Here is an 18571-nt window from a genome sequence, read left to right as displayed (position 1 = left end):
ATTAAAACAGAACTGGCCAGATGATCAAATAAGAAGCAGAAATGATTTTCTCTTGCAATAATGTTATCCAATTTATCTGGTTGGTTGCAATTGAATATTTTTGTAAAAGGATTGTAGTGCGATTTCACACCGACCGAATAATCAGAAATCAGCGTGCAACATGCTAATTAACCATGAATGCGTGTTTCGCATCTCTTTCAGATAGACGCTTTATAAAAACAAACAGTTTACCAGCGATCAGCAGTGCCGTATATATTTATACTGGGTATCTTTCCCATGGATATGTCGTTAATTATGATATACTCCGAGTGTAGTTATTATATAAGTAGCCACGTCAACTTTCTGCATGCCAAAATAATTGTAACTAGTTTTTAAACGTGCCCAATTATCTTAATTTATGCCATAATTGTAAGATTATTATTATTATGTATCCTAGTTTTTCAAAGAATTTTTTGGCATTCAGAAAGTTAGAGAAGAATTTTGATGACAAAAGGTGAAGAATAGTAGCTATTCTATCACCATTATGAAGAGGAGAACTGCGTTATCATTATTTAATGTTTCTTTAAAGTTTTCTGTTCACCTTATCCTTTGGCGCAAGCTGACGTATCATTTTCATTGAATATTACATCTCTCCTCGTTAAAGCATCAAAGGGAAAATGTCATCACAGTATTCCGTAGCATTAAAATAGCAATTTGATAAAATTCTAACATATTAATGGCCATGTAACTGTAAGAATTATGAGCCAGCCAGTAATGAAAGAATAATACCTCAGTGGAGAAATAATATAAAAGGAAAAACGCAGTGCCATCGCCGGTATATTTGGATTCATAATTACGCTCAATATATTCACTATATTCAACAATTATGTACCAGATTGTAAATGTGTTAATACATACATACATATATATATATATATATATACTTATATAAAAAAGTGAGACTCGCGAAACGGAGCTCATCTTCTTACCTACTCTGCATCCACTTAATCACAGAATAACAAGATCAATTAAGTTACAGAAAGCGAGAAGCTGCTAACGAAGTTAATTATGCATCAAGTACAGCACACTTTACGCAAGTGGATAGCGTAAGATCTCTTCAGGCCTGTTTGCTGTTGAAGTGAAGATTACTTCTTACGTTGGACCCTACTGTTGCTCTCTTTACTCTGTAAAATCTTATCCTTTTTATTTTCATAGAAGGTATTTTCTTTTTCATTTTAACAAGACGGATTAGAAAAATTTTACTTTATTTAAAAGAGATTGTAAATTGTAGGTGGTGGACTTTGGATGTGGCTTATGACATTTTTATTGAACCAGGATGGATGTAACTTAGGTGCACACTTATATATTTTCTTTTCTTTTATATTAATAATTAACGTGTTCTAACAATACAAATTTGGCATAGTTCTTTGGCATAGTTATTTTTTAAATTAAAAATTAATTTTCTCTTTTTTTAACAATTTACATTATAACATCTATTTCATTTTCTAATTTAATAAAAATGAATTCTTTCTTTTTTTCTTTTATACTTCACATTACATTATAACATCTATTTCAGACAACTCAGAGTTTGAGACCTTGCAACCTAGCCGACCTGTGAACGTCCCCTATCATCTCGGACAATTTTTTACCAGCAAAAGAGTAATCATCGTATCGAACCTCGTGCAGAACCTCGAAACCAATCGTCTCAGCGATCCTTTGACTGTAGTTGGAAGCAAATACCCCGTATATAAATTCTGGAAGCACCTGTTCGTTCCCGATACTTCCGTCGATCGAACTCCTTTTCATTGTGCCGTTCAAGAGCCCTCGGCCAAACTCGATGCACTTTTGTACCATTTGGGAGCCGATCCCGCGGCCTTGATATCGTGGATCAGTGCCGAGATAAAACAGTTCTATCGCCCCGTTCGCGTTGTAATTTTTGAAAATGTCCACGTTCATCTGAATCTATGATCAAAATGCAATGGAACTATCAGACCGTCGATGCGAATTGCATACAGTTAATCTACATTTTATTATCTAGAAATCAGGAATGTAGGTTGAATTTAAGAAAATGGGGTACCCCCCCCCATCGAGCTGATTTTTTTGCTGCCTGGCGATTCTAATAGTGCCCCCCCCCCCCCCCCTTCGAGGTCAAAAACTGAAATGGTCCAAATGTGAGTATATTATTTCAAAAAAAGAAAATTCAGTTTTTGACCCATTGGGGGGGGGGGGGGGGGGGCAGGTCAAGGGTTATCTACGGTATAAAAAAATCAGCTCGATCGGGCGATTTTAAGAAGGTCACGTGGGCAATGTATAATTTAAATTGCAAGGGGACAGTTCAGGAAAGTTTTTGACACGATACGCGTAAGATACGTAGGTGAACGTACGGATTTATCAATAATATTCTTATCGCGAACGCAGTTGCAAAAACATTTGGCGCGATGCGATCGTTGAAGAATTCCAAAGTACTGTGCGAATTGAATGAGATTTCGATAACGTTTAAAATTTTCTGGTTCCCTGACAATTTCAAATATACTCAATACAGCAAACGGGAGAGGACAATTTATAATTCAGCCAATACAGTAAAATCTCTCTAATTGTCCGTTAGCTGGGAAGCGAAAAAGGACAATGTGGGCAGAGAAGGATAGCAATTTTTCTGGATGCAAATTGTTTTAACATATTGGTACAATGGGACCAAACACGACATAATTTGGACTCTATGAACGAAAAAAAAATTCGCATTGGGGATGGTTAAATAAAATAAATATGCTCCAAATTATATCCTGTTTGGTCTCATTTTAATCAGAAGAGTTTATGTTTAAAAAATCTGTCATCGAAGAAACCGCGTCTCAAATAAACAGAAAGATACATAGGCGTAGGACGAAACCGAGGGACACTATCAGGGCAACAAACGGACAACTAGAGAGATACTCACGCTATCAAGGAAGTTGACCAACTCCTGGCACGCTCGGTGCTTCAGATTCTCTTTCATGAAGATCTCCAGCTGATCCTTTTCACCTTCTCTTGGTCGAGCCTTAAGTACAGAAAAGCGTATCATAGAAATAGAAGAAATAGAAGGAAAGTTGACAGAAAAGCTGAACAACTTGCATGTATTTTATTGAACGCCACCGCCGCCAGTTGATCCGTTTCTCTGTCAACAGCCATAATCGTAGAACCGTCTTTAACGATCTCTGTAAAAACCATTCGCATTTCTTCAGCTGCGCCAACTTCTTCAAACATTCCAAAGCCAATAGCCAGACATTCCTGTTTCATAGTTTCAGTTTGAATGTCCAATGCCTCCTGCACCTTGTCCCTGGTGAGCAGCTTGAACTCCAGCTGCTCGTTGGAGGACAACGACATGGCTGATGAGTTTGAATGGAAAACTTGAAGAACTCGAAGGGACCCCTTGCTTCACCAGGAAGAGAACGAATAACAATTTATCACTTCAATGACTTCTTTGAAATCACACGACAATCTTGATGTACACCGACAGAATAAAGCTAGAGGCGAGCTAGTTATTGCATACAACCCACGCGTTATTAGAGCCTCTGTTGATACAACTAGTGTCTTGATAAGCTTCTATTGTCCAATTAATGTAGGATGAAAAAATGGTCTTGGTATCTGTATGAAACTCGTAGCTGCAGTTAGGTCCCCTTATCTATAATTTTGTATTTTATCTATCAAGATTATTAGAGGTACCGTTTGATTCTGAATAGAATACGTACCAAAGATTGAAAATTGATAGGGATGATATTTAAAATTTCTTTTTATTTCTCCAGTGTCCCCATTACACAAATGCGTACCGATACTCGATTCATTCCGTGTTTACGGAAATACGAATATGTTTTAATCTATCTCTATGATTGCGTAAACAGTTGAACGTGCCAGACGTTCATTTATCGCGTGTTTCAATGTTTGATTTCGAACTTGATTATCCAGCCAATCGGGCTGACTCGATAACGTGTTATATAAACAAGAAATTGTAGAAGAATTTTCCAAATGTTGCATTCTAATTATACAACTATTAATATCAATGCATTGTAATAAATTAATTTACACTATTGTAATCTTTTAGCAACTAAAACGCAGCTTGGATGTTCGTCCCCTATTCTATCACTAAAACTCTTCCCCTTAAATGAGAATTTTTCATAAGGTACTTTTATCAGATCCTCGAATCCACACTTGCTGGCAATCTTCTGAGAGTAGCTTGAAGTCATAATTGCAGATATCAAACTGGGTATTGCATCCTTATTTTGTAGAGTATTATCACCGTCAATGGTAACTGGTGTTTTCACTGGTTTCTCTTTTTTCAGCTCCTTAGCCAGCTCCATCGATGAGGAAACCAACAGCTCTCCTATCCTGCGCTTCTGTTTGCTGGTCAGAGTGGCCAGAAACATAATCTCAAAGATGCAGTCTGTATTATAGTGTTTAAAAAGATTTATCCTAGAGTCTACGTCAATCATGAAGTCCACCAGAGCTTTCGATGACTGGTACTTGCAGTTCTCACTGAAAATTTCAAAGGCACTTTTCTCTGCTGAATTCTGGGCCACCTGCAGGTAACAATAATTATCTTATTAGCATATTTAAAAAATATTCAGAAGATATTATTTTACCTGCATTTTGTTGAAGGCAACTCCAATAACTTCACCACTGTTCACATCGATGGCCACAACACTGATCCCATCCTTGGCAGCATCCAGGCAAAGTTTCTCAAGCTCCTTCGATGCACCAGGCTCTGACAGAAGATCAACACCCCTGCAAACACTCTCGTAGACAAAGAAACTCTCCCTTATTACGTTTATAGCACCCTCGAGGGTGTCATCTGTTAGAGATTCGAATTCGATGCTCCCATCTTCTATAGAGCCCCATACCCGATAGGGTGGCATTCTGTTTCTGGTCCTGAAAGGAGAATAATTATCATTAACACTTGCTACTGAATTTTTTTTAATTCATGGACCTTATAGAAAATTTAGGTAACACTGAATAAGAGTAATGTATTTTAACACTAAACCTACCGACATTTTATATATACCTGTTTCTACCGATGGCGGTCAAATAAACGTTATATTTCTTCCAATTGATTATAAATAATACAGAATTTAGTAGGTGCAATAAAACACAAAATAATTGTCATGTATTAATTAGAAAACATTTATTTTTAAAGTCTTAACAGTAGTCACAGTAGCTCTGGTAGGTTTAGTGTTAAATATGAGTAGTGAAAACAGCAGTCTGTTCAATGAATCATTGCACTAATTCTTACCTCATTGTTCAAGAGAGATCTGCGAAGGCTGACGGTTCGCGCTATACTGGCCATTATCGGCAAACCGGTTGAGAATATAAGGAGCGTGAACGTTATTGTGTAATCGAGAAAAGGTTCAATATTCTGTACGGTAAACGATAAATAATTTGTTTTTTGTTACCCTGTCAATATTTTCCACAAGATCTTTAATTCTTTAAATTATCTACAATTTAAAAATATTTCACTTTTTCAGATAATTCTATGCTATCCCAGACTTGAAATGAATTCCAATGAGACATGGAAATTGATTACATGGTAGGTGTATTTCTTTCAATTATTTTAATTGATAAGTTTGATACAATGCATTCACTAAAGTAAATTTTATTTATTAAACTTAGGGTAAAAGGATACCACCGGGAAATTCCTTTCAGCCAACGAATCACGTTACAGTTGATAACAATTGAAGTTGGATGAACAATGAATAAGAAACGCGATACGCGTGCGGCGGGCACGAATCATTGAATATACAAGGCCGTGACAACGAAAGGAGTGAAAATACCAGAGATAAATGTTAATTATCCCAGAGGAAGTTCAGGAACCCGTTATCTCCGTACGCGTTAATGTAGTGTTAATATGGCTTCATTCATTAACATACACTAATGATTCTTGGTCATAAACTCTTAATCAATTTCTATTTAAAAATAAAACACACACACACTTTTCTAAACATTACATTAATTACATTTTTCTTACTGAAGAGATGGAATATTATATTGTTGAAAGTGAGCATACTTTCTGTGTGTTTTCTCTTTTAATTATACCTGAATTGAAACTTTGTGATTTTGTTTTTAGTCAATTTGCATGAATGAAGTGTTAATTGTGCTCAAGGTTTTCTGATTTTCAACCAGAAAATCTAATATTGATATTAATAATTATTATTATTATTATTATTATTATTAATGTATATTGATCTGTGGAATCAATATATTACATTATATCTAATATTGATATTAATAATAATAATTATTATTATTAATGTATATTGATCTGTGGAATCAATATATTACATTATATCTAATATTGATATTAATAATAATAATAATTATTATTAATGTATATTGATCTGCGGAATCAATATATTATATTATATCTAATATTGATATTAATAATAATTATTTATTTTTCTGATTTTCAACCAGAAAATTGTACTCTTATACTAAATTTCAATTTTAATTTTCAGAAAATGTAAACATGAATACAAAGATAAAATCGCCTTTATACAACTGGTTTTAAATTAATTACGTAGAAGTATCGCTGATAAGAGCCCGAATATGCAGCGATAACGGAAATTATACCAGTGTCGGGCTGCAGGTATAAATCTTCAGAACAAAATAGAAATCATACTCTTATAATTGCTAAAGTTACTTACAATGATCGTTTTTGTTTTACAGGATACAATTGGAGATATTTTGATTTTGAAAAACACGATTATCCTTCGAGGAACAATACCAGCGAATTGCAACGCGAAACACTGCTGTTACTCTCTTTTATGGTCTACCGCGCGAAACGAAGTCGCTCTAATTCCCGGGGCTTTCAATGCGAAGACCACTGGTACTTCCCCGGTTAACATTGCTAGAAGATCCTACGATACATTGCATTATCATACGCTATGACAATATTAGATAACAAATGTTCCTATGAAGAGGAATGAATCATTGGTAGATGCAGCACCAGCTTAATGAAACAGTCTGCTAGATAGGAAAATTGCAACCAGGAAAATTATGCAGTTTCTAGCACTGGTAATGACTATTCATTAGATAGTAGATAAGGATTAGAAATATTTGTACCATATGTTGCATTGCTAAAAATAGTTCAATTATCTTAAGGTAGTGTAACATAGAATAGGGAGAAAAGGCTGTAATATTTAATTAGAATTTTAATTACAATTTTATTTGAAAGGTTTTATGCAAGCTGTAACACCATGACAGAAACAATATTATGTGGAGGAGTATCCTGGAAAATAGGCTGACCATCAGCATCCTTATAAGTTAGAAGATCAACGTCCATGACGCTTTTCAAACCAAGGGTCTCAGCTGCTTTTTTCGAGTACAGGGAGGTGTACACTCCGAATATGAATCCAGCATCCTGGACGGTGTCTTTTGCAAACGATATTCCAGCTGCCATCAGCGCTTTTGAGAGGCCTCGTCTACGGTAATTCTTATCAATGGCAACCGCGTAGAACTCTACAGCTACTCTAGCGTTAGGAAACTTGTCGAACAGATCAGCCTTCTCGCTGATTACCGACAGATAATTGAAATACTGTTTCATTAATTTTGTTGTAGGAGGATTGTTGGCGAACGCAGCGGATACTCCATCAGCTTTGTCGTCGAACTTGGAATTCCTGCTGACAATCATCAGGTTCACGCCAATGATCTTTTTTAATGATTTTTCCACGGCTATCAAACAAGGGGAAAAAGCGAAGATCGCTCGGATCAATCTTTCATGATCCATCCTCATTGATTTTTCATCTTCAGCTGTTAGAGTATTATTATCCCTCAGGCTTGTCAGCATAGTTTCTTCTTTATCAAAATTTTCATATAAAAATGATAAAATTTCAGGCAAATGGGAGGACGTCGCCCATTTAAAATTACATAGATCATTGCTTAGCTCCATCTTGGAACTATTGTGGTGATCCAAATAATTTCAGGGATTTACTTTACCATCACTTCTTTTACTTCATTGAACCGCTTTTTTATTTAAAACAACACATTTTCTGTTCTTTGCTAGTTCATTTTATATTAGTGTTCACTATTAACATGCAAGTGATTAAATTATTTTGCTGTCTCATTTGTGATTCATTCAACACACCCATACTACTGGTGTGTACATTCTTATGCTCTTATAAACAGTTGGGGTTAGTGATTGGTGGGTCGTACACGCGTACGCGCAACCACACTATCTTCATTGATAAGATTGTAACTCGTCATTACAATTCATTATAATTTACATTGATACTGAAATTAATAGCTTTCCTCTGTCAAAGGATACATTAATGGTGCTAATCTTTAAACACCTATATTCTGAACAGAGGGAATAATTTTAATTAATCATGGATAATTGGTTAAACATTATTTAATGATTTATTAGGAAAATTCACTGCGATATTTGCAAGATTAAATAATAATAAATATTAATAATTATTAATTTAGTAATTATTATAATTTTTTTATAGTTATTATTAATAATAATAATAATTAGTATATAATACATGGATAATTGGTTGAACATTGTTTAATTATTTATTAGGAAAATTCGCTGCGATACTTGCAAGATTAAATAATAATAAATATTAATAATTATTAATTTAGTAATTATTATAGTAATTATTAATAATAATAATAATAATTAGTATGTAATAATTAATGAATTTTCTTTGTAGGCGCATTTTCGAACATGCTTTTCCATTTTCGCGGCAGCTGGTAGAGCCGCGCATGCGCATAAGAAGCGCGACAAGAAAAATAAGATGGCCGACCAGCGAAACAAATAGAGCGCCGTTGTAAATAACAAACCGTCCGAGTACGTTGCAAAAGGAAATTTTCTACGAGAACGCATGGTGCACGATATACTGGAAGCGCCTCGGTGTCGCCAGTTCGTGTGCTCGCGTCGTGGGTCATATTCGCGACGTACAACGTGCAACCGCGAGTTCAGCCACGATTCATCGTTGAATGCGTCACGCGTGTACGGTAGAATCAAGGAGATCGGTGAGGGAAGCAAGGAATCGAGGAATACCATCGCCAGGATGCAATTGCGAAAGCGAATCTACCTCGCGCCACGTCTTTACCTGCGGCTCGCCTAGCTCCTCATGCTAGTCTCGTCTTCCGAATTGCTTGGAACACAGCATGAAGGAGATGCTTGGAGGGTGCTGCGTGTGTTCTGACGAGAGGGGTTGGACTGAAAATCCGTTGGTGTATTGCGATGGTCAAGGTTGCACAGTTGCTGTACACCAAGGTTTGTTTTCATTATTTCATGTAAGGTAATATGAATTAAATTAAGCTTACACTCAGTCATTAGTTTGGTCATTACTAATCGTTTTACAGCTTGCTATGGTATCGTCACAGTGCCAACAGGACCATGGTACTGTAGAAAGTGCGAATCACAAGAGCGTAGTGCCCGTGTGGTAAGTACGATTAATATTTTTGGAGCGACAACAATGATGATCGATCTACCTTTTATAATACTACTTCGCAGCGCTGCGAGTTATGTCCAAGCCGTGATGGAGCTCTTAAGAGAACAGATCAGGCTGGCTGGGCACACGTGGTTTGTGCATTGTACATACCGGAAGTTAGATTTGGTAACGTGACAACCATGGAACCGATCATTTTGCAACTTATACCATCAGAAAGGTTTAGTAAGGTAAAAGCATAGATAATTATTCTGCTTAAATGGCATGGTTTTAGAAAATCCTTGACTGTGTTATATACAATCTTCATTGTTTCAGTCGTGTTATATATGCGAAGAACAAGGAAGGGGTAGCAGAGCAAATGTAGGAGCCTGTATGCAGTGTAACAAGACTGGCTGCAGGCAGCAATTTCATGTTACGTGTGCTCAGGCTCTTGGCTTGCTCTGCGAAGAAGCTGGCAACTATCTTGATAACGTAAAATACTGTGGATACTGCCAGCATCATTATTCAAAATTGGTTAGTCTTCTCGCTTTCTAATCGCTCTCTCTGAGTACATATACAGATTAAAATAAAAAAAATTTCATCATAATTTGTAGAAAAAGGGTGGTAATGTAAAAACCATACCACCTTACAAGCCAATACCAGCTGATAATGGCTCATCAGATTCGTCACCTGAAAAGGAAGCAGAGACTCCGATAAAATCTTCATCAAGTGGTAAAAGAAAGAGTTCAAGTTCCAAATCCACTACCAATTCTAAAAACAAATCCAATACTAGTCCAAGTCTAGAAATAAATGGCGTTGCTGACGACAAAAGCAGCAGCGGCCGTAATACACCCAAAGACAACACCACAAATTCCAGTAAATTCACAACTTCAAACTTCGTAGAGACAATCGTCACCCAATCGGAGAGTGTGTTCGGACATGATGGCACTACTTCCACTACTGCTGTAGCAGCCGCAACGATTAAATCGGGATCGAACTCGAACTCGGGGCATAAAAGCGGCGGACAAACGAAATCGAACTCTTCGTCGTCGAACAAGACGTCGAGTCACAGTAAAAAAAGAAAAACGGGAGCCCGTACCCCAACGGTAATAGGAAATGAAAATTCGAACCAATCGGTCAGCTCGGAAGCCAGCGGATCGGTTGTTGTCGCTGTCAGTTCCATTGTACAACAAGCTGTATCAAGCAATAACATACAGACAACCATTACGGAAGCTACAAGCTTGAGTACAACTACCGAACCGGAAAAATCAAAAAAGGTAACTGAATTTTTGGAAATGTTTTACTTTACACTTCAACGTCTGTAATTTATACTTTATTTTTCTATCAGTTGAAGGTTGAGAGTCCAATTCAATCGTCAAATACTCCAGTCACTACAGAAGCGACTACCACACCTGTGATAATGACGGTAACGCAGTCTCAGTCATCAACAATTGCTCAGTCACCCACGACTACTTCAAACAGCATAGTGGTGTCCGTTCCGTTGACCGCGACTTCTCTGTCTAATACGGTGCAGAGTGTAGTTACAAGCGCGCCGACGCTTTATCAGCAACTCCAGCAAAGTATCATCACCACCGCGGCAAACATGGAAGCTAGAGCGAACGCTGTGTCGAATTCTGAAAGATTTGTAAACGAAGAAGCTCCCGCCAAGAGATCTCGGTAAGTGTAATAATATGTAAATGTTTTGATTTTAATTATTATTTGAATATTCAGGGTTTTTCTCCATGCAAAATAAACGTATTATATTTATTATAATTTCCAGCAATAACAATAGAGAAAAGTATTTTCATAATATAAAAGTAAACGAAGCTAAGAATTTGAGAAAATATTGTATTCAATTCAAATCGCGCGCCAAGAGAGGGGATATCAAAATGGCCGACTCTTTGGATAAACAAGCCTCTTTGTTTTTAACCTCTTCTTATATACGATAAAAGTCATTAGATAAATAGAAAAATGTTGTGATCTGTGAATTCATAATACTGTGCAAAACATCGTTCCTCCGAAGTGCAATTTATTTCTTTAAACTGTTTGAAAAATAACTGTTTTAATTGAAAAACGTTTACCATGGTATTCTGCACTTCATGGTTACAATAATTAATGAAAACTTGTATTGTTTCGTATTTCTTCGGTATAAATTGTAGAGAATCATCAGTGGGACCTAAATTCTTACAGAGAACCGTGATTATTTTAATATTCTGAGTTTCGTCCGTAATTTTAACAGTACTTTGAGGTTATGTTTGTTTTTTCTACCTCAAGGGGCCTCAAGGGCAACGAACGAAGGAAAGGAGTAACGTGATATTATAAATGGCACTGTATAACGGTTCGTTTATTTTGCATTTTGTACAACAATCAATTTTATGTAATACACTTACGTTATTGTATGTGCATTATTGCTTATGTAACTTTTACACTCAAGGATACATTTCTGATTTTTCAGTTTTATTGGTGGATTATAATATTTGTTTTTCTCTATTTTGTAAACAATATACATAAAAGTTCTCCATTATAATACAAATCAAGTACCAACTAATTAATTAGATTATAATTTTATTTCATATCATTACAAAAATTTTTTTTTACTTTTAAATTACAGCAAAGGACCCAGCTGATAAAGCTGCATTATATACAATTTTATTCTTTTTCTTTTCAGTTCTCAGTCATCTGATAAACAAGACAAATCTCGAAAGCCAAAGCGTGGATCATCGAACAGTCAACCAGCATTGGCTCAAGCGCAAGTACCGTCGCAGCCTCACCAGCAGCAACAGCAACAGCAATCTCAACCATCAGCTTCTTCTGTTGTAACATCGGTATCCAGCAGTGCGGTAGTAACAACATCTAAACGGGGTGGAAGAAGCAACCATCAGACTCCCCCACCCGCCATAACTGTTGCACCCATACCATCCATTATTCAAGGGCCAACATTAGGCACCGGTCACTTTAGCAGTGTTAATTCTGGCTCCACGAATCTAATGGGTCCTACCGTCAAAGAGTCTCCTCCAAGTAGTCCTGGTTCAGAGAGTATGAGTAGTAATGGACCGGGAAGAAGAAAGAGGAAAAGTGCTAGTGCAGCTTCTACGACACCTACACCCTCTGCGTCCAGTACTCCAACGCTGACACATCCTAAAGAGGAGAAAGATATTAAGTTGTAAGAATCATAATTGTTGTGACAATATTTACAATTAATTATTCTTCATATTCTAATTCAAATAATGCAATAGATTTCAGAATGGAGTTAGTGCGCCTCATATGTTAGGAAATCAGTTGAATCCAACTTCGACAATGGCGCAAAAAATGTCTGATACACTTTCGCAAGAGCTAGAAGCACACTCTATTTTTACAGAAGCTAGTAATTCGACGACGAATTTAGTTGGTCCACAGCTGCACAGTCGAGTGATCGCGTCTGTATGTATTTGAAAAAATGTTTTTTCAAAGAAAGCGAAATTCATAGAACTTTTTTTTTTTATTTTAATCATATATTTTTTTGCAAACAGATACGATCCAATCAAACAGGTGCACCACCCACATCGTTTTCTTCAGTTTTTAATACAAACAGCAATACAAACTCCAACATGAATATTAATAGTAATGCAAGTGCTAGCGTTAATATCGCCGGTACCGGTGCTTTGGGAGGTGGAACGATACCCCAAACGTTGGATCAGCTTCTGGAGAGGCAGTGGGAACAGGGAAGTCAGTTTCTGATGGAGCAAGCTCAACACTTTGACAGTGAGTGTACGGCAAGGAAAAACATGCTTTCAGTCGCATGGGTTTGGTGAAAATTGGGGATCAATTTATTATTTCTCTCTTTTAAAATAAGCATGCATGAACGTGTATTTTTTGTTGCATCCATTTGTATCATAAAATCCTATGACGTTGTACAAGATGTTGCTTCCTGGCTCGTTGAATTTAATCAATTTAACTCGTGTTAAAGGAAGAAGACTAATTATATTTTAAAATTATTTTTACAGTTGCTTCCCTACTTTCGTGTCTTCATCAGTTGAGAGCAGAGAACCTTAGGCTAGAGGAACATGTAAATAGTCTTTTGCAAAGGAGAGATCACTTATTGGCTGTGAATGCTAGACTTGCTATCCCACTGACGACTCAGCCTAGTGCACATCCTGGTAATTTATATTTCATACTTATTTCTTTACATTCCAAGTTTTATATATATATATAATATAAATAATAAATTATAATGTAATGTAGGGAGGACTCTCTCTCACTGAGTCCACTACATTGCTTATGTATATTAGAATGATTAGTCTAATGGAATTGTCACAGGACATGACAATAAATATACAAATATATATTTCAATTGATAATCTAATTTTACTAAAATTCTAGTGAACAACATACACCCAAACGTTAACCCGTCGCACCCCAATGTTCCACACCCCGAAGTACCTCCAGGAGCGGCGGCTCCGGTTCCAAGAGTGAATCGCGAACCTCGAGTGAACAACACGTACATGCCGCACTCGAGCGCGAGTAATCACTCGGCGGGGTTAGAAAACGGCTTACCGCCGGATCCTTCCCCTCCAGCCGCGGCTTCTCTGTCTCAGTATCAACACCGAACGTCGTTGGTCGCGCCCCAGCCGAGTCCAACGATCAGGTAACGTGTTTGTCTTTCACGCGGCATCCGGTTACGGATACTGCAACGTTCAATTTTTGTTGCTATCGTTGCGAACAGACACAGTCCTGCCGGGAGCGGGTACCATCAAGGGCAGCCGAGCAATATAGTATCCCCGGCGCCGACTGGTAATTCTGGAGTGGTTAGGAATTCGTCCGTCACGCCAGATCCAGTGCGCGGAGTACCAAGGTGCCAAATCGCTGCCAAGCGATTAATATTCATTTTTTCATTCTACGAATATTATTATCTGGTGTTTCGTGTGCTTCCAGGTCAGTGCCACAGTCGTCGAGCAATTACATGCCTTCGATGTATCAGCCTACCGTGTCCAGTCTAACGAGCAATCAAGTGGGTAACGTTCATAACCTTCACTCGCACGGACCATCTCCGCCCAGCCACGGGCCGCCGGGGAAACCCAGCTGAAGATAGATGCAAAGAATAAACAGAGAAGAGCATGCTGCATCCGTTGACCGACGTAATAATAATAAAATTTGAGGGATAAAGAAAATTGTCTCATCCTCAAGATCTGCTTCACGTGCTTCTTCAACGAGAATCGGATAACCGACTGGGGTTTCTGCTCGGTCATTTTGCATTAGTAGGATAAAACTGAACACCGTTAGTCGGAAAGAAAGCATTTGCATTTATCATTTAAAGGTTATGTCGATTCATAATTTCATTCGCGAGCGAATGAGATTCTATGAATTCATACGTTTTTATATTCACATTTCCAATCTCTCAGCAAATTTCACAGGTAACAGTATGTAGATTGGTAGATTGATTTCACAAACACGAAAAATGACAAGCATTATAAAATAGAGAGGCCTTGTAGTTTAAAGCGAAGAAACGGTTACTTCTAGACTTAGAGAATCACTCGTTCTTTCGTTTTTTCATTGGTTGCACGTTGTCGAGCACGTCTGAGACAATCTATTTATCGTCGGCATCGTAAAGAGAGAAAACATTGAAAAGATTTGAAAAAAAAAAAGGAAGAAAAAAATTAAACGGCAAATCCACAGATGTACAAATTTTAGACTGTAAGTTAATCTATCGCGACGAATAGCAATAATATTACGAGTAGGTGTACATTTTAACGAGAGGTTACAATTGCGTGTAAGTCTGGTGGTACGACAAAGTCGCCCGTATTGTTTTTACATAGGCATTTTTTGCTGAACGATTCCATCGACATCGATTTTTAAAAAATGCCGTGCCGTGTACAATAGTGATGTGCGGTCGGACTATTCGGGTCGGTTCGGGAAACATCGGGCGGGCTCGGGCGGGTGTCCGATGCATACGTGCAGTCGGGTGGCTCGGCTGTCGGCTCAGGTCGGATGGAGTCGGGCAGGTTCGGATACGAGAGTTGGGTCGCGGACCGCGGCCCGCGGGAGCTCGTCCGAATCAGTCCGACTGTACCCGACCGAAGCCGAAATAGTCTGGCTACTCGACTGCGCGCATGCATCGCTCAACCGCCCGACACCGCCCGATCTTTTCCGAGCCCACCCGAGCCCGTAATATCAGGTACAATGTTTTGGGGATTTCCTTTAGCGCGCCACTTATGTCGCAAGGCTAACACCTTCGTAATGAATTGTAATATACAATTGACCTATTTCACAGTCGAATCAATGTATATTCTAATCTTATACATATAGAAACATACTACTTTAGACGTATAACTCGAGCACTGCCTTCCACCAATAAACTCGCTGTGAAACAGGTTGATAAATAGTCTTTAGAGCGAATACATGATTTGTTTTTACGTTACTTAGGAACCGCTTGAATTGCAACCTTAAGTTCCGGATCTTCGATGATGGGATGCGTTAGTGTTTTCCTGGTTCATTTGCGATTCATCTTTCTTCGTTGCTAGTACCTTACCTTTCTCGATGGCAGCACACATACACAGATACACTTTTAATTGTACATACATGCATTGTCATTCAACTTTAGTTAATTATTTTATACAAGTACGCGAAATTAGATAAATTCGAACATGCGAGGGATACTTTTGAGTGGAACGCTTTGCTTTTCACGTATCGCCAATCGATGAACATTTTAACTGAAAGTGATAAGAAAGTAAAATAATGATTGAACGTGACGGAAAATCTGTCTTTCCGTTTTAATGTCAAAAGCATGAATTTATTTCGTTTTCTTATTAATTTTCAACTGTTAAAATTAGAGTTTGCATTTAATTATACAGAATGGAATTTTTTTTTTTTTTTTACATAAAGTTAATTATATGTATTACCATATTGTGTTCTCCATTCTAAAGTATTATTTTACGGAAAGACGATTTGAAATCGGTGCGTACTGTGTTCGAGGATTGTAAATTTTGTTTTTAAAAGCGAACGGATAGAACCACCTCTAGGCTTACTTTGTAATACGATAAATAGTGGTAGATCACGAGGACACGAAAGATTTTTCAGGTTAGCTCGTCACCACTCAGGGAAAAATCGATTAACTTTAACAAAATTCTATCGAGTTTTCTTCGTGTACACGTCGGTTCTGTCGAGAACGAAGTGCTGGTCCAATTTATATTGTACATACTGTATTTGTCATTAATTTATGGTACTTAAAATGTCTCGTGAGACAGCCTGAATCACACTTTTAATTGTACAAAAAGAAAAATTGTCGACACTTGAAAGTTTCTTTATAAAACACACCATGCTGTCTCGATTGACCGACTTTTCCGTCAGGCAAAAAACGATTTTCACCAAGTCGCGGGTAAAAAGGACAACAGTGCGTTTATACCGATGAAGAGTATTTTATGCGTTATTTCTCGATGTAGTGTCGTTGTACGTTTTAAGAATAAGAGAGACGAGAACAAAGCGTGTACGATAGAGAGAGAAAAAGAATAAGCGAAGTTAACAGAGAGCAGTAAACGATAATATTTTTACACAACAGACAGTGCCAAATTTTTGCAATCGAATCATTGAACTCTTCTCAATCTCTTAAACGATCAATAGAGATAATTTGTTTAAGATTTTGAGACATAACAAAATCGCCACGGCGAATCGTTTTCTCTTGCTTGGTGAAAGAACTTTGACGAAATGGAAGAAATTGAAAACCCAAAGTTGCCCCTTAATTTCGACACTTTCACGCTCTCGTTTGTCTTGTGTTCAATTTCAAATCGTACAAATAAATTATTGTGTTCCTAATCCACCGTGGATTGGTTCCTCGAAGCTATTGTCGCTTGGAAATTTGACTTTTATTTTCACCAAAGTCTCTAATTCTGGGGAACATTGGGCTTATGCAGAATGAACAAGGAAATGTTAAGTGTTTTTAACCTCGAAAATCTACTGCGAAATCGATTCGCATAAAATTATTATCAAGGAAGAGTGTTCTTGTAAATTGTATATTAGGTGTACAAATTAATTCGGTGCCTTTAATATTATACTTTCTTAGTATTTAAAATTCGAATATTTTCCCGCGCTTTTGTGAATTTGAAAAATGGCGCGAGACAAATTAAGTCTGTACAATATGAATCATAGTGTCCGTTCGTCTAGTGAAAAAGCACTGACTTTGGAGTCCAAGTTTAACCGCAGCAAATATCATAAATCTAATTATTTAATAAAAGCGTTAAAATAATTAACATAATCATCTGATAAAAGCTTTAGAATATTCAATCATTTATTTGAAATTACAAAATACACTAGACGAACGGACAGTATGATTGATATTGTACCTTTAATATTACACATTCTTAGTTACTATTTTAAATTCGAATATATTCCCGCGCTTTTGTGAATTTGAAAAATAGCGCGAGAATGATATCGATAACAATAAATTCAATACTTGTAACTATAACATTAATTAAAAAAAGAAAAGGCGCCGAATTAATTTGTACATCTAATAGAATTAAGCTATTCCTTTATAAGTTTTGTATAAACCCAATGTGGCTCTATTTCTTAGGATTTTCTATTCACTAGTAGCTTTATTGTAACTCTTAAATGTTTCGTACATACATATACATTATGTACACGAAAAATGATGCGTTTAGAGTTAGGTGTATAGATATTTGTTCACTTTAAGGAAAACTTGCTAATCAAAGAGAAACCTGATTGTTTCAAAATTAAGAAAGTGTCTGATAACAGAATGAATTTGCATAGAGTGAACAAAAGAAAAAGGCTATTAATTTTAAGTGATTTGCTCAACAAAAACATTAGATTCCCCTGTAATTGTATCTATCTACTTTGTTTGAAATTAGACTTAACGTTAAGAGAAGTCGAATGAAATGAAAACTGTGAAAAGAGATCAGCGTCCAAGGCGGCAACAATGCTTTGATTGGCCGAAATATTGGCACAGACCATACCCTTAAAGTAGCATTTTGATACTCGAGATCGTCTATTAAGTGTCACTGTTGGAAAGTAAAAAAAAAAAGAAAAAAAAAGAAATCTGTGTGCGAGTGAACCAAGTCCGGCGTCGTTTGTGAAGCGTGTTTTTTCATTTTTCTACGAGACAGAGAGAATTAGCTGAGCCCCCACAATGGAACCCACGTCTCTAGACAAACGAATAGAATGAATCAATTCACTGTAAAGATAATTAGTGCGATAGAAAAAGGAGCTGG

General features: G+C 37.0%; 4 protein-coding genes and 1 long non-coding RNA gene across 10 annotated transcripts; 2 read left to right on the top strand and 3 right to left on the bottom strand.

Annotated features, from left to right (window-relative positions):
- Positions 1–918: 918 nt before the first annotated feature.
- LOC117608937 (uncharacterized) lies at positions 919–3628 on the bottom strand. Its single transcript, XM_034334709.2, has 4 exons — positions 3510–3628; positions 3085–3385; positions 2912–3010; positions 919–1941 (listed from the first exon to the last, which is right to left on the bottom strand). Exons 2-4 carry the CDS (start codon positions 3334–3336, stop codon positions 1561–1563), a joined length of 732 nt encoding a protein of 243 aa, XP_034190600.1. The 5' UTR covers positions 3337–3385; positions 3510–3628; the 3' UTR covers positions 919–1560.
- Positions 3454–6784, bottom strand: LOC117608935 (uncharacterized). 3 transcript variants are annotated; one of them, XM_076689747.1, is made up of 4 exons: positions 5237–5395; positions 4590–4875; positions 3702–4526; positions 3454–3653 (listed from the first exon to the last, which is right to left on the bottom strand). In XM_076689747.1, the coding sequence occupies exons 1-3, from the start codon at positions 5239–5241 to the stop codon at positions 4035–4037; spliced, it is 783 nt and encodes a 260-aa protein (XP_076545862.1). In that variant the 5' UTR covers positions 5242–5395; the 3' UTR covers positions 3454–3653; positions 3702–4034. The 3 variants fall into 3 exon arrangements, with proteins under 3 accessions (XP_076545862.1, XP_034190597.2, XP_034190598.2); XM_034334706.2 differs by having other exon boundaries at positions 3454–3634; XM_034334707.2 differs by lacking the exons at positions 3454–3653; positions 5237–5395 and adding an exon at positions 6645–6784 and having other exon boundaries at positions 3725–4526.
- Positions 5234–5738, top strand: LOC143305591 (uncharacterized). The gene is made up of 3 exons (XR_013062633.1): positions 5234–5366; positions 5469–5530; positions 5614–5738. It is a non-coding gene; the product is annotated as an uncharacterized LOC143305591 (long non-coding RNA).
- Positions 6785–7009: 225 nt separating the features above from the next.
- On the bottom strand, positions 7010–8296 carry LOC117608936 (arylalkylamine N-acetyltransferase 1). The gene has a single exon (XM_034334708.2). The coding sequence runs from the start codon at positions 7886–7888 to the stop codon at positions 7178–7180; it is 711 nt and encodes a 236-aa protein (XP_034190599.2). The 5' UTR covers positions 7889–8296; the 3' UTR covers positions 7010–7177.
- On the top strand, positions 7557–18398 carry Alh (coiled coil domain containing protein Alhambra). Of its 4 annotated transcripts, XM_034334700.2 has the most exons (15): positions 7557–7633; positions 8655–9223; positions 9313–9392; positions 9464–9628; positions 9714–9911; positions 9992–10109; positions 10281–10654; positions 10726–11054; positions 12046–12540; positions 12614–12797; positions 12887–13118; positions 13361–13513; positions 13737–14001; positions 14080–14208; positions 14289–18398. In XM_034334700.2, the coding sequence occupies exons 2-15, from the start codon at positions 9115–9117 to the stop codon at positions 14437–14439; spliced, it is 2982 nt and encodes a 993-aa protein (XP_034190591.1). In that variant the 5' UTR covers positions 7557–7633; positions 8655–9114; the 3' UTR covers positions 14440–18398. The 4 variants fall into 4 exon arrangements, with proteins under 4 accessions (XP_034190591.1, XP_034190589.1, XP_034190590.1 ...); XM_034334698.2 differs by having other exon boundaries at positions 9992–10654; XM_034334699.2 differs by lacking the exon at positions 14080–14208 and having other exon boundaries at positions 9992–10654.
- Positions 18399–18571: the final 173 nt, after the last annotated feature.

The sequence above is a fragment of the Osmia lignaria genome, chromosome 8 (genome assembly GCF_051020975.1).
Source record: "Osmia lignaria lignaria isolate PbOS001 chromosome 8, iyOsmLign1, whole genome shotgun sequence".
Lineage (NCBI taxonomy): Eukaryota > Metazoa > Arthropoda > Insecta > Hymenoptera > Megachilidae > Osmia > Osmia lignaria.
This window is presented reverse-complemented; position numbering and strand designations above follow the sequence as displayed.

What these genes read in the sequence shown, in the direction of transcription:
- LOC117608937 (XM_034334709.2), bottom strand. Translation starts at nt 3,336, where the DNA reads ATGTCGTTGTCCTCCAACGAGCAGCTGGAGTTCAAGCTGCTCACCAGG. An exon ending in TGGCGTTCAATAAAATACAT is followed by an intron (nt 3,011 to 3,084) that starts GCAAGTTGTTCA and finishes TCTGTACTTAAG; the next exon opens with GCTCGACCAAGAGAAGGTGA. An exon ending in TGGTCAACTTCCTTGATAGC is followed by an intron (nt 1,942 to 2,911) that starts GTGAGTATCTCT and finishes TTTTGATCATAG; the next exon opens with ATTCAGATGAACGTGGACAT.
- LOC117608935 (XM_076689747.1), bottom strand. An exon ending in TTGCCTTCAACAAAATGCAG is followed by an intron (nt 4,527 to 4,589) that starts GTAAAATAATAT and finishes TGTTACCTGCAG; the next exon opens with GTGGCCCAGAATTCAGCAGA.
- LOC117608936 (XM_034334708.2), bottom strand. Translation starts at nt 7,888, where the DNA reads ATGGAGCTAAGCAATGATCTATGTAATTTTAAATGGGCGACGTCCTCC.
- Alh (XM_034334698.2), top strand. Translation starts at nt 9,115, where the DNA reads ATGAAGGAGATGCTTGGAGGGTGCTGCGTGTGTTCTGACGAGAGGGGT. An exon ending in AAGAGCGTAGTGCCCGTGTG is followed by an intron (nt 9,393 to 9,463) that starts GTAAGTACGATT and finishes ACTACTTCGCAG; the next exon opens with CGCTGCGAGTTATGTCCAAG. An exon ending in CCAGTGCGCGGAGTACCAAG is followed by an intron (nt 14,209 to 14,288) that starts GTGCCAAATCGC and finishes GTGTGCTTCCAG; the next exon opens with GTCAGTGCCACAGTCGTCGA.